We start from the raw sequence: 14,075 nt of genomic DNA, 5'->3' as shown, positions 1-14,075 counted from the left end.
ATAATTATTATTACTAGATTTCAATTTTTATTTATATTGTTCATATTCATGATCTCCATGTTAAAGATTATATATTCTTTAAAAATTAGGATCAAATTATATTTAAAAATATATTTATTTATTGCCAAGCCCATATTTCTACAATATACAGGTTGGTCGCATAGAAACTGCATCCCGTATGAAACGATGATTGCCGCTATATGGGATTTCCCACATTTTCCTGACTCCCCCCCGAATCCATGATGATGGATGGGGGTGGCATTCGTTCACTCGGTTTGTGGAATGATTAACGAACTTCAAGTGATCGAACGAACACACCCTGCCCATCCAATGTTGACATTAAACAGTTTGGGGAAGTATTCAATCACTTAGCTCTAAGCAGAGCTTACAAAACGAGCAAGCGACTCAAATTAAGAGGTGGATTCAGTTCCTGCTGTTTTTTTTTTCTTTTCTTCCCTTTTTTTTTATTGATTTCTCTACGAATGCATGAACCCTGGAAAGTAGATCGATCCCAATTGAATCCATCAATCGGGGATGTTCGAGTCGGCCACCTGACCCAAGTTTTCAAACACTGGTTCTACGAGCATGGCCATCTTGCAAGAGAGTCTGCCAAAGGCAAGGGGAACCTTACGAATAGGTGCTTGAATTAACACAACCCAATTATTAGTCGAGATCAATCACCCCATCTCCTAATCACTTGGGTACCTACAAGATACCAAGAGCCTCTCAGATGGGTTGGCCCGTCACTTCAGCAAGCGTGCACATAGGGCAAACACAGTTCATCAGTAGCATCAAGGAAAAGACTGATGAATTCATTTGATGTCAATGTCCGCTTGTTAAGGCCCTGTTTGGATAGACCATTTAATAAGAGAACGTCAATTTCTTCTTCACAAATTAGGAGTGAAATTATCCATCCATGCGACACCTTTAATCTTTTGCACCGCTTATTAAGAATATCTGGTCAGGTCATACTCTCTTTTGGCCATGTGGTCATGTCCCAGGGCTAAAGCTTTTTATCTCTCCTCAATTCAAATGTAATTCCAAACCTCACTTTTCTGGAGAAAGACTATAACAGTAATATACATTCATTATTTTCCGTTTACAATAAAGCTCGAGGAAGACATTTCTCTGAAACTCAAAAACTATTAGATACACCAACATTGGAAACAGACTCTAAACAACAACATGAAACAAAGTAAAAATTAATAAATAAAAATTTAAAAAAATAAGATAAGCTTTAAGGTCATTTCCTTAAAGAAGTTGGGTTCCATAAACATGGTGAAAATTTCGACCTGGCCAACGGGGCATCGCGCATTTTAGCCGGAAACCCAAATCCCAGTTAGGATACATAGAGTTACATGTTAAACTTGTTAAAACCCACCGCCAATAAGTTTCCATTGGAAGTCCTCAAATGAGTCAAAAGAAGGGACTGAAGAGCCTTGAACTACATTAAGTTACCTCCAATGCAACACGCAAAATCAACGAACTGTAGAGAATTTTAACAAGTGGGTGGATGCATTGACAGCTCCAATTGAAAGTGGCCGGCATCTGAAACACCCTGCACTATAAAAAGGGGGACCACTCGCAAGCCAGGAACAAAAACAGAAGAGTACTTATCTTCTCTCAAAGCCATTGGGAACCTCATTTCGTTCCTTCTATTTTTTTATTTTTTTTCTTTGTTCTTTTTTTGATGGTCACAGAACATCTTCCTGATTTCGCCGCATGCTGCACACTCTAGACAGTTGGCTCGGAAAGGTTCAAGTTCGACCGAGTCCTGCTTAAATAATTCACATGTATAACATATAATTATTGTAATTTATTATAATTTAATAAATTTTGTGAAGAGGAAAGATGCATGTTTTTCCAAGCCAAGCAAGAAAATAAACCAAACTAACAAAACAAAAATAGATAACTAGTTTGGAGGATGGGTCAACAGCAAAGGGTACGGGAAAAATCTTTTCACGATGGAAAAGGTGAACTATAAACCCCAAAAATGATAATAAGGAGAGGTAAACCCATGTAATAACAACCATACAGGGTATAGGAAGAAACCATACTTGTATATCTTCTCATAGATGCATCTCCATTCATAGACATTGGAACAAGCCTTCTCTCTGGGCCAGAGGAAAGAATTTCCTGCATTCTCTCAGGCCAATCTGAATTCAATCTCCTGGCGAAATCTTCAACTTCCCTGCATTCGAAGAAGTCATACCAGGCATTTCAGATGCATATGACAACAAGCATTTCTTTCTCAAATAGCAGCTTCTTTTTCGATATTTCTCAAAATAGCAATGCCCAATATTCTGAATGGACATAAAACAATTCAGTTCTCTGAGCAACCATAGTATCCCTCTACACTTCAGTTATTCTCTTCTTTTTTATTTCTCCCTCCTTTCCTTAATAAGCAAAAATTGTATTCTCTTCATTTTGTCTCTCAATGATCATTCTAATAAGCAACTTATCAAAAGAAGATAGAAACATCTAGCATATAGAGTAGAAGAATAAGGAAGATATAAGGCATTTTAGCAATGGCAATATAATCATGCATCACTCCGTCAGTCCTATCAATCCCTTATCGTGTCTACCTCGAAGAGAATTAACCAAGGATGTGTTCATTATGTGTCTAGTGTCTACACTTAAAGTAGAACAGGCTCAAAAAGATAATATCATATGTACTGATATAAAAGGCCATCAACGATTTATACATGTTCACAGGAACACGAGATGAATACCATACACTAAATAAAAGGACGGGCCTAGATGCATTTACACACTCAGATTAAGTATTTTCCCAATTAATATATTGTTAAATAGAATTACAAGTAACATGATTCATAAAAAGATGGATCATGTTCGCAAGGAGTGGAAAAAACAATAGTCCAAAAAAAATAAACAAAGGACTCACTGCATTCAAAAATAATTTATACACAACTGATGCCCCAGTCATTTAAATTTTTAACTAGAATTACAAGTAACATGATTCATAAACACATGGCTTTGTATTACAAATATTACAATTCAATGGATGGAAAAGGTTTGATGTGTATCATGTCATCTCCAAGTTGATTGAAGAGCTGTCATCTTTTAACAATATTCTCTTAGAATTGGAAGATCAAAACAAGCATGCACCACAATGTGTTTTGATAGGTGATTCAAAGGAGAACCACATTGGATTGTCCCTTCAGGCTGAAATATCTGATACCCACTTTTGTGTTGCTTTTCTCTCATCTTAGCTTCCCCCTTCTTAACTTCCATAATTGAGTCTTGCTTCTTATAGATACGACTATGTAATCATGATACAAAACTGATGTATACTTTATTAAAACTAAATAAATCAAAAACAAAATGCAAAGTATGAAAAAAGAAGAAAATACTCATTCCGAATAGTTGGAAAACAAAGTCCCACATTGTCCAAGTGTGATTTCATCTAATATGTCAGAAAACCATGGAGATAAAAATACTAACCAATCTCCAACCGTGCATAGTCCATTAATTCAGATTCTTCCTTATATTGAAACAAATATTTTTCCTTTAACCAAACTTCCAATAGGTCAATTGCCAACTTGTACACCCATAAGTGGCTCAAAAATTCCTCCAACTCTAGGAGTGGACCTTCTGTCTCCCACCTACAATATGTAAATGACAAACTTGTCTTCTGCAGGGCCAATCCTCTGCAAGTAAATGATTTTTGTTTGCTTATAGGTTCTTCAAGCTCGCCACTAGCCTAAAAATTTATCATAGCCATAACCAAATTATAGGGGTCCAGGCGACCCTAAACAAAGTTCAAGCTCTGGCAAGATGGGATCTTGCCTGGATGCACTACGCAAATATGTCTGGGCCTCCCTCTATGCCTAGGAAGACCTGGATAATCCCAGCGCAACAGTGTTGTTGAGAGGCTCAAACATAGATTGGCTGCTAAGAAGTGTAGATTCCTGTAGTTAGGTGGTCGGATCACTTTGATCATTCCACCCTATCCAACATTCCCATATTCCAAATGTCAATTTTAGGATGCCAGTTTCAATTGCCCTCAAGTTGGAAGATCTCACATGGGACTTCAAATGGAGTGCTGCTTGACGTGCACAGAAATTCCATTTGGTAAGAGGGGATACCTCATGTAAGCCAAAAGATTGGAGGTGCTGGGCATCAGGAACCTCAAGGACCGTAAAACTGCGCTCTTTGGTACGTGGTGGTGGCGCTATGCCACCCAAGAAGGCTACCTTTGGCAACAAGTGATAAAAATAGATAAGGCTTTGTTGCTTCAGGCTGGCTCCCTATAGGGTCAATCAATGCTCAAGCCTCAAGAGCTTGGAAAGGGACTGCCGGAACCCATCCTGTTTTCTCTAGTAAGATTCATTTCTATGAAAAATCTGGGGACCAATTTAGCTATTAGAAAGATTTTTAGGCAAGTGCTCTCTGTAAAATGACGTTCCAAGTTCGCTTCCCATAACTTCAAATCAGAAGACTACCATCTCTTGATCTTATTAAGTGATTGGGATCAAACCATTGGAGTTCACATTTCAAGAGGAACCCTCGTGACTCTTTGAACTTAGGTGTCCTTGGCATGACACCTCAATGCCCACTTCTTACCCCACTCTGGTCGGGGACAAAATGGTTTGTTGCCCCTCTTCTACAGGTACTCTCTCGGTCTCCCCTTTCTACAATGCCCATAGACCCACTGACTAAAGCCCGTCACTGCCATGAGCACCTGGTTCATCCCCTCACCACCCAAACTCCAGGCCTTCAACTGGTAGCTATCCTACAACAAGGTGCTTCCTCTCGACCACATTCAGAAGAGGTGCATCCTTTTACCCAATAGGTGTGCCATTCGCGAAGAAAATAAGGAAGACCATCAATCATCTACTCATGCACTGCACAGTGGCCGCACAATCTGATCTTTCAACTTTAGCTCATTCAGAAGGGTGTGGGTTACATTGGAAATGGTCCAACAATATTTTGTCTCTTACTTCTGACCCCCATTTCCTCCCTAGAGCCTTTTGCTATGGCATACTTCATTTTGGCTTTCCATCGGGGCCATCTAGTTATTTAGAAATAGATGTCTTTGGGGATTTAGAAACCCACGTCAATGCTCTCAAATATCGAATCAAATTCACCATCATCTTCTGGGCCCAAAACCGTGATGAATTCACGGCTTATAACACATTAGACCTCAAAAAATGGAATCACATTACAAGGTCGAGAACACAATCTCCAAACCTTCCCACTGGATCCCGCTTTACCCTGGTTTCATCAAACACAACTTTGACAGGACCTCTCTCGGCAATAGAGGGCCATAGAGCACCTGGGCCATTTCTAGAAATCACTCTGCTGAAACCCCCTCAACTTTCTGAGGTCTAACAAGCATGGTAAATGGAATTTTTGCAGAGGCCAGGCTTTTCTAGACAGACTTCAGGGGCTCAATAGAAGCATGCGATTCTCAACCTGCGATAAATGGAGCCCGTCTTCGATCAGCTCCCCACCATTTACTGATCCCTACAAGTACTCCTAGCAAGAGGTGAATGTGTCTGTGATTCCCTGGCCAATTTTTAGTCTAATTTTATACAAACCACACACATACTACAATTTTCATCCAAAAAATTCATTAGATGTAATCCGAATTTGCACATTACTGACATTTTATCTTGATAAAGAAAGCCTTAAAATGATGAAACATTAACTTCTTTTTTTATGGTTAATGCAGCATAAACTTCTTTACGCAAAATTTGGATACTATGGAAACAGCTATCTTCACTCCCATTAATACACTCAAGGATTCCACAAAATGGAGACCTTGGTTCTCTCATTTTCCTCATATAACATGACCTTTCCAATAATATGGAGTGACACAAGAAACTCATTTCTCTTGCTCCCTAAGGTTTCTCTCAATTACCATGCAACACAACATTCATTGACATTTGTTTCATTTGTACCGTTGCTACATCTGTATTTCTGAGCGAAAAAAAACTCATTTTCATCTTTCGAACTAAATAAACCACGTTGTCTCAATGGTTCATGTAGTAGGGCACAGTACCCAACATATACTCATACTGGCTACCCACCTACTATTCCTCTCTTTTCCAAAATAAGCACCCATAACTGCTCTCTGGCAGTCCCACACACAAGGGGAACACCAAGCATCAGAACACCATGCCATTCTAGCCACAGTATTCATAACAATTGCCATGGCTCCCAATCCAATAACTAAAGTTCTCTAAGAAAAGTAATTATGAAGAAAATAATTCAAATCACATAATGCAGGATAAGGAGATACATGGCATTGTTCAAAGAAATCTAATGCATGAGTATGCATGAGTAATGCAAATGATTCTATAAAAACTAAATAGCGCAACAAATTTTTTCATTCACAGAACTAGAACAAGCTTAAGAACATATTACGGAGAGTTACACACCTATCAAGTTTTTCTTTCATGACTGGATCTAGTCCATCATCAATATCAAGATCCTCAAAATCAACTTTTAGTGAAGATTGGTCATCTATACACTGTGAGTTAGGATTCCTTCCAGGACTGGGGAGAAACACACTGCGATCTTCACTAGTTTGAGAACTAGTCCGTAAATTACTTTCCTGTGTAAACATAGGAATGAAAGAAGTAAGTTCACTAAATTCTTCGAATCCAAATTGTAATATACGCAATAAAAGAAACTGGGAAATATTATAGTAAAGACCTTGTTGTTTTCCTCGTCAATCTGATGGTTGCCAACACCATTTGATGACTGATCCTTTAATTGATCTTTTCGTCTCCGATTTTTCTTTTTTTGTTTTGTTCCTTTTATTCCCTTAGAGTCTGAAAACAAACATAACAGGAACAAGAATGTGTAATCATAACTATATGGCTTCAAATAAGCCCATTCAAAACACAAACATTATAAAAAGAAAGAATTGAAAAGCACAATATTGAACCCGCATGCATTTTATAAGTTAAAAATATTTTTCACTAGGAACAGAACACGATTGATCCCCAGTACGAGCTCAGCCTAAGAATAGAGAAAAAAAAAAGATGAGAAAATCTAGAAGGTTGTCCAAAGTGATGCAAGGCAGAAAGTCACAAGTTTCTCTCTTTTCTTTTGGGGTTTTTAAAATTTCCAGGTAGCAAGCTTCTATTTTCATAACAAACCAACTAAAAACACAAAAAAGAACGAATTTCTAAACAGATTGACCATATTAAACATTATAAAACATGTCGACCATATTAAATATTATATTAGTGAAAACAACATCAGAAAACGAGGCAAGTCCAACTCAGAATTGCCAGAGAGACTTGGGATCAGCCATCTGCAGAGCCTAGAAGCCCCTCCTACTAGGGTGGAGGGATGATGTTACCCAACTCACCCAAGTTACTATAATAATTTGGGTAAGTTGTCAGAAACTAGAGAGTTTCAGCCTGACTCAACAAGTTTCTAACAGAGATATGGAGTTGGCTAGGCCCTGCCGAGTCTGATCAAATTTTTAGATCTTAAGGGAGGCAGAAAATTGAACCCACTTTTTCTTAATTTCTCCTAAACCAAGCATCGGTTTGCCTGGAAATTTTGGGCTAAGAGCCATTTTTATATCTTCTATTTATTTGGCCGAAGTTCGAGAACTTGCGATTTCTTCGCAACCTTAGCTCCATATTGGTTGAAATTTGTTACCGAGTCCAACTTTTAAGGTTCTATTGAGCCGTAGACTTATTTTCCACAAAAAACAACTCAAAAATCTTATAAATCTGAGATCTTGAACATCTAAACATTATTTGGCCAAAACATTTCAAGAGCTTGGATCACCTAGATCTGAACTTCAATTACAAATCTAATTTAGGGGGTTTGATTTAAGGTATTTGAGGACCCTTCAGACAAGGGGAGGAATCAATTTACACCAAGCACAAATATTGGATGATCAGCCTCGAAATAATTTGTGCATGACAATAAAATTAACTTTTCATCATTTTCGATTCTGTATGTAGGTTTTATGATTTTTCCACGTTTCAATTTTTTATGATTTTTCCCATTTTCTCATGAAATTTTTATGGGCAACTTGTCCAGATTAGATAGGACTCACCGAGCAGACTCTCCCTTGGCCCCAAGTGAGTCCCAGAGCAAGTTTGAGCTTACCAAACTGATTGAAAAAGAAGAACAATTTTACAACTCCGAAACATATTGCGCTATCAGAGTTGTAGAAAAAACTGACAGCACATCATACTTGTCAAAGAAAAAAACTCTGACCGCAAATTGTTACCAAAACTAGTCAGGCCAAGATCTACCAATGTTAAAAACAAATAGAATTACATAACCACTGTTTTTACAATTATCATAAATCTATAAACTGCGTATGAAAAAAAAAATTGGATGATAAAATTATATAACCATATTTGTGAACACTAAAGCTACAGAAGAAACAAACTAAAGGGTACAAAACTACAAAAACTTTAGTTTCTTCAGCCACAGCAACTATATGATGCGATAAAGAGCTATCAGTAGTACTTCAAAGCAAATTGAGAGCCTCAAAATTCAAAGCCAAGTAGCAATTTTAAATCGCCCTACAAGTGGTCCATTCCTCCATTTTCAATTAATTTGTTAAGCCATACCCCACTATAAAATAAAAATTAGTAGTGTTATATTTCTTGCATGAACATAACAAGTATTTCTGTAAAGTTCAATAAAAAAATTTAAAAATTTGGTAAATAAGAACATGAAAATCACTGAACAGAGAGGACATGAAGCTTAAAAACCTTAAATGGTACACTAAATTCAAATTATCTACCCACCAAGAAAAAGAAAATCAAAACCCCATCACTAAAATCCTCAAAAGTACAATAATACAAAAGCCAATGTCAATTACCTCCGTCTCCTCCATTGATGAAGGAAAGAAGATCATCTACAGAACGGTCATCCACACTTGCCACTTCAACTTCAACAGACTAAAAAAAGAACATTCAATTACTTAGTACATTTTTACATAACAAGGTATCAAAAGTGACATCATCCGAATAAAGAATAAAGTGTGATGGAATGGGAAGTTCCCAATTCAACAGAGTAGAAGGGAAAAAAATCTGCATGAATCAACAGATAACAGATACACATATGCACAATTATGTGTAGGATCTAAATTATGTGTAGGATCTACATATGTAGAATTGCAACTGTATGTTCGAGATGGATGAAATTCTCATGTATTAAGTTCACTAATGTACAAGATGGAGCACAAATTTTGCCATATGTGGATCTTATCATTTTTCACAGGTTTATCCAGCACTATAGCCATTGGTTCAACTGGTAGAAGGATAACAAAAATGGATTTGCAGAGCATATATACATAGAAAAAATACAACGTATAGGCCCATACAGGAAAACCCTGAAGAAATCAGACTTGACACAAAGAGTTATAACATCCACCTTCAACTTTGCCCTTTCTTTCAATTCTTTTCTCTTTCTAGCATAAAGTCGATTCAAGAGCCGAATACGTGGGTCATCAGAAGTATTTCTCAGTGGCTCTAGCTTTTCTTCCTGAAAAAGAACCCACTCTACATAAAGGCCAAGCCACATGACTAAATGATCATCTATAAACCAAATTCCCCCAAAACAACAGCAACCTCTGTGAGATCATCTGGTAAATGGAAAGTCTCACGTATCTCCTCGGGTGTTTTCCCTTCAATCATTCGAGCAAGGGCACGGCTCGTAAGATCAACCAAAGGTTTCAATTGGAGGCTGTCGGCTGCGGAAGTCAACTCGCATAGTCGTTTTGTATCGATTCGGATAAATCTTTCATCAAATGATTTCCGTTCCTACACATAACCATGAAATTTTAAATCACATCATTCACCATGACCTCACAGACAATGTAACAAAGGAATACATACAAAGGGATTTTATTTTTTCTTTAGTGTGGTCATAGGAAAACAAAGAATCAAGACTGTAGTAACAGTAAGGAAGTATGCATACACATGCAAACAAACATAAACTACCTTATTTGAACGGCCTGGAACTTGATGAAACCGGCAATAATCAAGAATCAAGCTCAATATGCTAGGATTAACTCGAGGTGGAAGTGTGATAGCATAGTTCTTAGAAGATCCCAATCCAGACTGAAGAATTTCTCGACATATAAATGGACAAAACATAGCAACCTCTTCTTCAACTTGTTGAATCGATCCATCAGCAGTTTGGAGCCAAATGAAGGACTTCATAACCTGTAGACACAAGTGTCAGTAAATTAGTGTTCCCAACCATTCAAATCCTTCTAAAATCCACTCATATTTCCACCAAAAATGAGAACCGGAAAAAGTCAATTAGGCAGCCATGCAGTTAGTTTAGAAACCAACGCATTGAAACAATATAAGATTACATCTACAAAGGTCTAGAAAGAAAAGGACCACCCCCAACTGTGAACAAGTGCATGCGTGTGCATGTGCAAACAACTGAAAACAAATAATAATACAGTTAATTTAGCAGCAAAGATTTGCATACCTCTGGCTTGATGATTGCCATCTCGTTCTCTGACATTTGCCAGCAATTACCAGTTGCATACGATTAGAATAACAATATGAGGTAATGAACCAATCTTGAACTTCACAAATATCTAAGGTGACATGCCTCACAACATACAAACAGTAATCCTTAGCAGCACACAAATAAGTTGGCCTTTATCACCATAAAAGCTATCCATGGAACTAATTTCAGGAACCCATTAATCACTCAGACTACAACTACACCAACACTGTAAATGCTTTTCCATTCCAGCTTTAATGCTCTTCCACTCCAGCATTCAAAATTTGGCTGAAATACTGTTAACCAAACCTGGCCAGAGACAAAACAGAAAATAATAGATATAAGCTAATTCTAATTGAAGGAATTTCAACCAAAAAAATCCTGAACACACAACAGAAAACAAAAGATAATAATAACTTTAGGCTTCCTTCCTATAAAACCACAAAAGAAAATAGAAGAAAAGAATAATAAAGTTAGACTTTCTTACTATAAAATCACCAAAAGCATGAGGGATTTTTTTTTTGGAGGAATATGTTAACAAAAAGCATGAGGTCTTTTGCAAAAAGAGAAGAAAAGCATGCTCACGATGATAATTTACATGTGTTGATCATCTTATAAACACAAAGCAACTGCAAAGACAGTACAAGCAAGCATGATCAACTCCTAAACATTAATCATAAATATAATATCTTCTAGACCAAACCACAAAATAATGACAAAACATTGTGAACTACATTAGTTTAGGTTGAAGGTAGAAATTACAGTTTACCAAGTTGAATGCCATCAGAGATATTTTTTGACACTAGAATGCCACCAGAGATATTAATCCTTATCACCAATACATAATGTACTTTGGAACTCAAAATGGGATTCGTTTATAGAAAAAGATAACTGTACTAGCCAAAGTGCTATTTCCTATGTGTATCAATACCAATATAGATGCCATTCGAGGTGAAAATGTCATCCCTTCCTTTGTATCATTATTTTGACAATATTTGTAGAATATAGAAAAATAGGCCACCAAGAATTATTTTGTAACACGTGTACATATGTGGAATACCGTTGTTCACCATTACAGAAGCGGAAGATAGAATCCCATAAACAAAGGTGTGCAGGTGTGCCCATGCACAAACACACACTCAAACGAAGCAACCATGGCTAGTCACCCCATGTAGCCCTGTTTTACAAAGCTAGCCTCCAATAAAATATGATAAAAGAACAAACAAAACTGAGAAGAATAGACATATGAAACTAAGGTGTCTGAGCTCACCAACCTCAAGATGGAAGTGATTATCAGCTAGACCTTCTGGTATTATAGGTAAGAATACTAAGAAATACTTGGCAAACATTTCATATTCGCACACATGCACACAAGCACACGCGCACGAGCACGGGCACAGGCACAAACAAGCATGCCTACATGTCCACAATTGTGTGCAAAAATCCATAGAAAATGCACATTCTTACGTGCATGAATGCACGAATAAATGTATTGTAAGTTTATTTTAATTTTGATAGTTTTGTGTGTGTGTGTGTGTGTGTATAATTTACAGACCACATGGAGATGATCAGACGCATGGCCAAGTTCTGATAGAGCTTGGTTATCTAAATCACCATTCTATTGTTCTTAAAACTGCGTAGCAAGCAACATATAACGAAACAATGCTTAATCAAGATTTAAAATAAAACAGAATGCAAAGTAATAAGTATACAGTGGAAAGCAACAAAACCCTGTTCAACCTCAATCCAATTAGACCATTCAACACTCTCTAACTAGAAGCAAAAGCCAATGAGATCAAGGAACTGATGGTCATAGAACAAAAGATTATGGAATGATGAGAACAAAGGGACCTGCATATTGCCCATTAGTGCACAACCCCAAACCATGCAAATAACAATAAAAAAACAAGAAAAATTAACATAATGAAAACCAATCTGAATTAAGTTTCATGATGACCCAGAAACCCAAAAAAAAAAAAAATGCAGGATGAATAACATTTGTCATACTTGTAAAACTTTAAAAGCAATGAACATGAAAATCGTAAATCAACCAACTATACCAGGATCACACCATGACAAACCAATAAATAAACAATAACAAGAAAAAGAAAAAAGAAAAGAAAAGTAGATACAGAAACATTTGCACTATCTTCTCAAATGGACACCTCAGAGAGCGAAAAACCCCATCATTTCCATGTAAACAAGATAAAATACCAGAACATCCCCATTAAAGACCTTTTGACAGAGAGGAAGAGGAAAAGGGGCTTATCAGAAGATCAATACAAGGAGAGAAAAATCAACTTCATACGGAATAGAGAGAAACCTAAAGGGCGAAATAAATCCATAAAATACCTGACAATTGAGACTGGAAAGCAGGGCACCATGGGCTAGAAGAGAGAGAAAATGTGTTTCTAGAGAGAGAAAGCTTTGAAAAATTTAGGGCTTTTTGGCGCCCTAGGGCACAGAACTGTCCCTAACAGAGGAACAAATGGATAACAAAAAAAATTGGTGGAAAAAAAGAGCATCGCTAAAATAAAACAGCTTAGTGAGTGTAAAATAACCTCATCTTTCTTTATAAAGACGATATGATCCCAATTCCCCCTCTCTTTTTTTTTTTTTTTTTGGTACATGAGAGAGTGCCATTTTTTTAAAAATAGGAAAAAATATATAATCTGCAAGACTATTGTTTCTATATTAGAATTAAAATGAATTTATTAGAATATTTGATACGTAACAAGAACATAATTTTTCTTTCTCTGATAATATTCTCCATAATATCATTACTCATGACAATATCATTGTCATCTTAATAATATAGCCACAAGGGTGATAAGCATCCATTCAATAGTTTGGATAATAATGGAGGGAGATGCAGCGTTATTGGTTTCCAAATTTATGAATATTTTTTCACTTTAGATTGGGAAAGATAAATTAGTTAGCAATGGTTAGGGTTATTAAAATGCTGATGATCATTGGAATTTCTAATCCAATTCAGATTTGGTGGGTGGGCAATCTAGGTCTTTGTCCCCTTAGAATATGCCAATTATATTTTTATTTTTTCCCTAATGTTTCACATGTTCAGCTGATCCCGATTAATGATCTAGCTTATCAGATTTACTGTAACCGTAGGGCAATCCACATGGATGATCCAATTTTTAAAACACTTTGTTGAATATCTTTACTATTGTTGAAACTAGTTTTTCAAAAACTGGATTATCTAGGCAAAATAGCATTATGAAAATATTGTCCAGATTGGTGAGTTGGTGATTCAGATCAAGGCAATTATCTGATATGAGAATCAATCCAAAGAAACTTACATAATAGTTTTAAAATTTGAAAATAATAAAAATTAAAATAAGATAAAAGATGGTAATTCGGGATCCAGACTGCCTAAGTCCCTAAAAGACTCACCTGGTTCTTTTATGGAATTGGGTGAGAATCAAAATCAAAGTGATTCTCGGTTCGACTTTTGATTAGTTACCGATCTTCAATCTGGATAGGTGATTCCAATATTATAAGAAATATGAGAGTATTTTGATCGTCTTTCCAATTTTAGCAAAATGCTCTCCCTAGCGTTCCACCATTAAAAGCTGACA

At 36.6% G+C, this 14,075-nt stretch overlaps 1 protein-coding gene across 1 annotated transcript; it reads right to left on the bottom strand.

The window, feature by feature from the left end:
- Positions 1 to 1,051: 1,051 nt before the first annotated feature.
- LOC18422988 (SKP1-like protein 21) lies at positions 1,052 to 13,008 on the bottom strand. Its single transcript, XM_006827518.4, has 10 exons — positions 12,832 to 13,008; positions 10,459 to 10,788; positions 9,957 to 10,181; positions 9,585 to 9,776; positions 9,388 to 9,498; positions 8,834 to 8,912; positions 6,685 to 6,803; positions 6,408 to 6,583; positions 2,058 to 2,191; positions 1,052 to 1,774 (listed from the first exon to the last, which is right to left on the bottom strand). The coding sequence occupies exons 2-10, from the start codon at positions 10,492 to 10,494 to the stop codon at positions 1,758 to 1,760; spliced, it is 1,089 nt and encodes a 362-aa protein (XP_006827581.1). The 5' UTR covers positions 10,495 to 10,788; positions 12,832 to 13,008; the 3' UTR covers positions 1,052 to 1,757.
- Between the last annotated feature and the right edge of the window lie 1,067 nt (positions 13,009 to 14,075).

Source organism: Amborella trichopoda, chromosome 7 (assembly GCF_054954075.1).
Source record: "Amborella trichopoda isolate Santa Cruz 75 chromosome 7, AtrichopodaSantaCruz75HAP2 v2.0, whole genome shotgun sequence".
Lineage (NCBI taxonomy): Eukaryota > Viridiplantae > Streptophyta > Magnoliopsida > Amborellales > Amborellaceae > Amborella > Amborella trichopoda.
Note: the sequence above shows the minus strand (reverse complement) of the source record. Positions and strands in the feature narration are given on the sequence as shown.

What these genes read in the sequence shown, in the direction of transcription:
- LOC18422988 (XM_006827518.4), bottom strand. Translation starts at nt 10,494, where the DNA reads ATGTCAGAGAACGAGATGGCAATCATCAAGCCAGAG. An exon ending in AAGAAAGGGCAAAGTTGAAG is followed by an intron (nt 8,913 to 9,387) that starts GTGGATGTTATA and finishes TTCTTTTTTTAG; the next exon opens with TCTGTTGAAGTTGAAGTGGC. An exon ending in TTGACGAGGAAAACAACAAG is followed by an intron (nt 6,584 to 6,684) that starts GTCTTTACTATA and finishes ATGTTTACACAG; the next exon opens with GAAAGTAATTTACGGACTAG.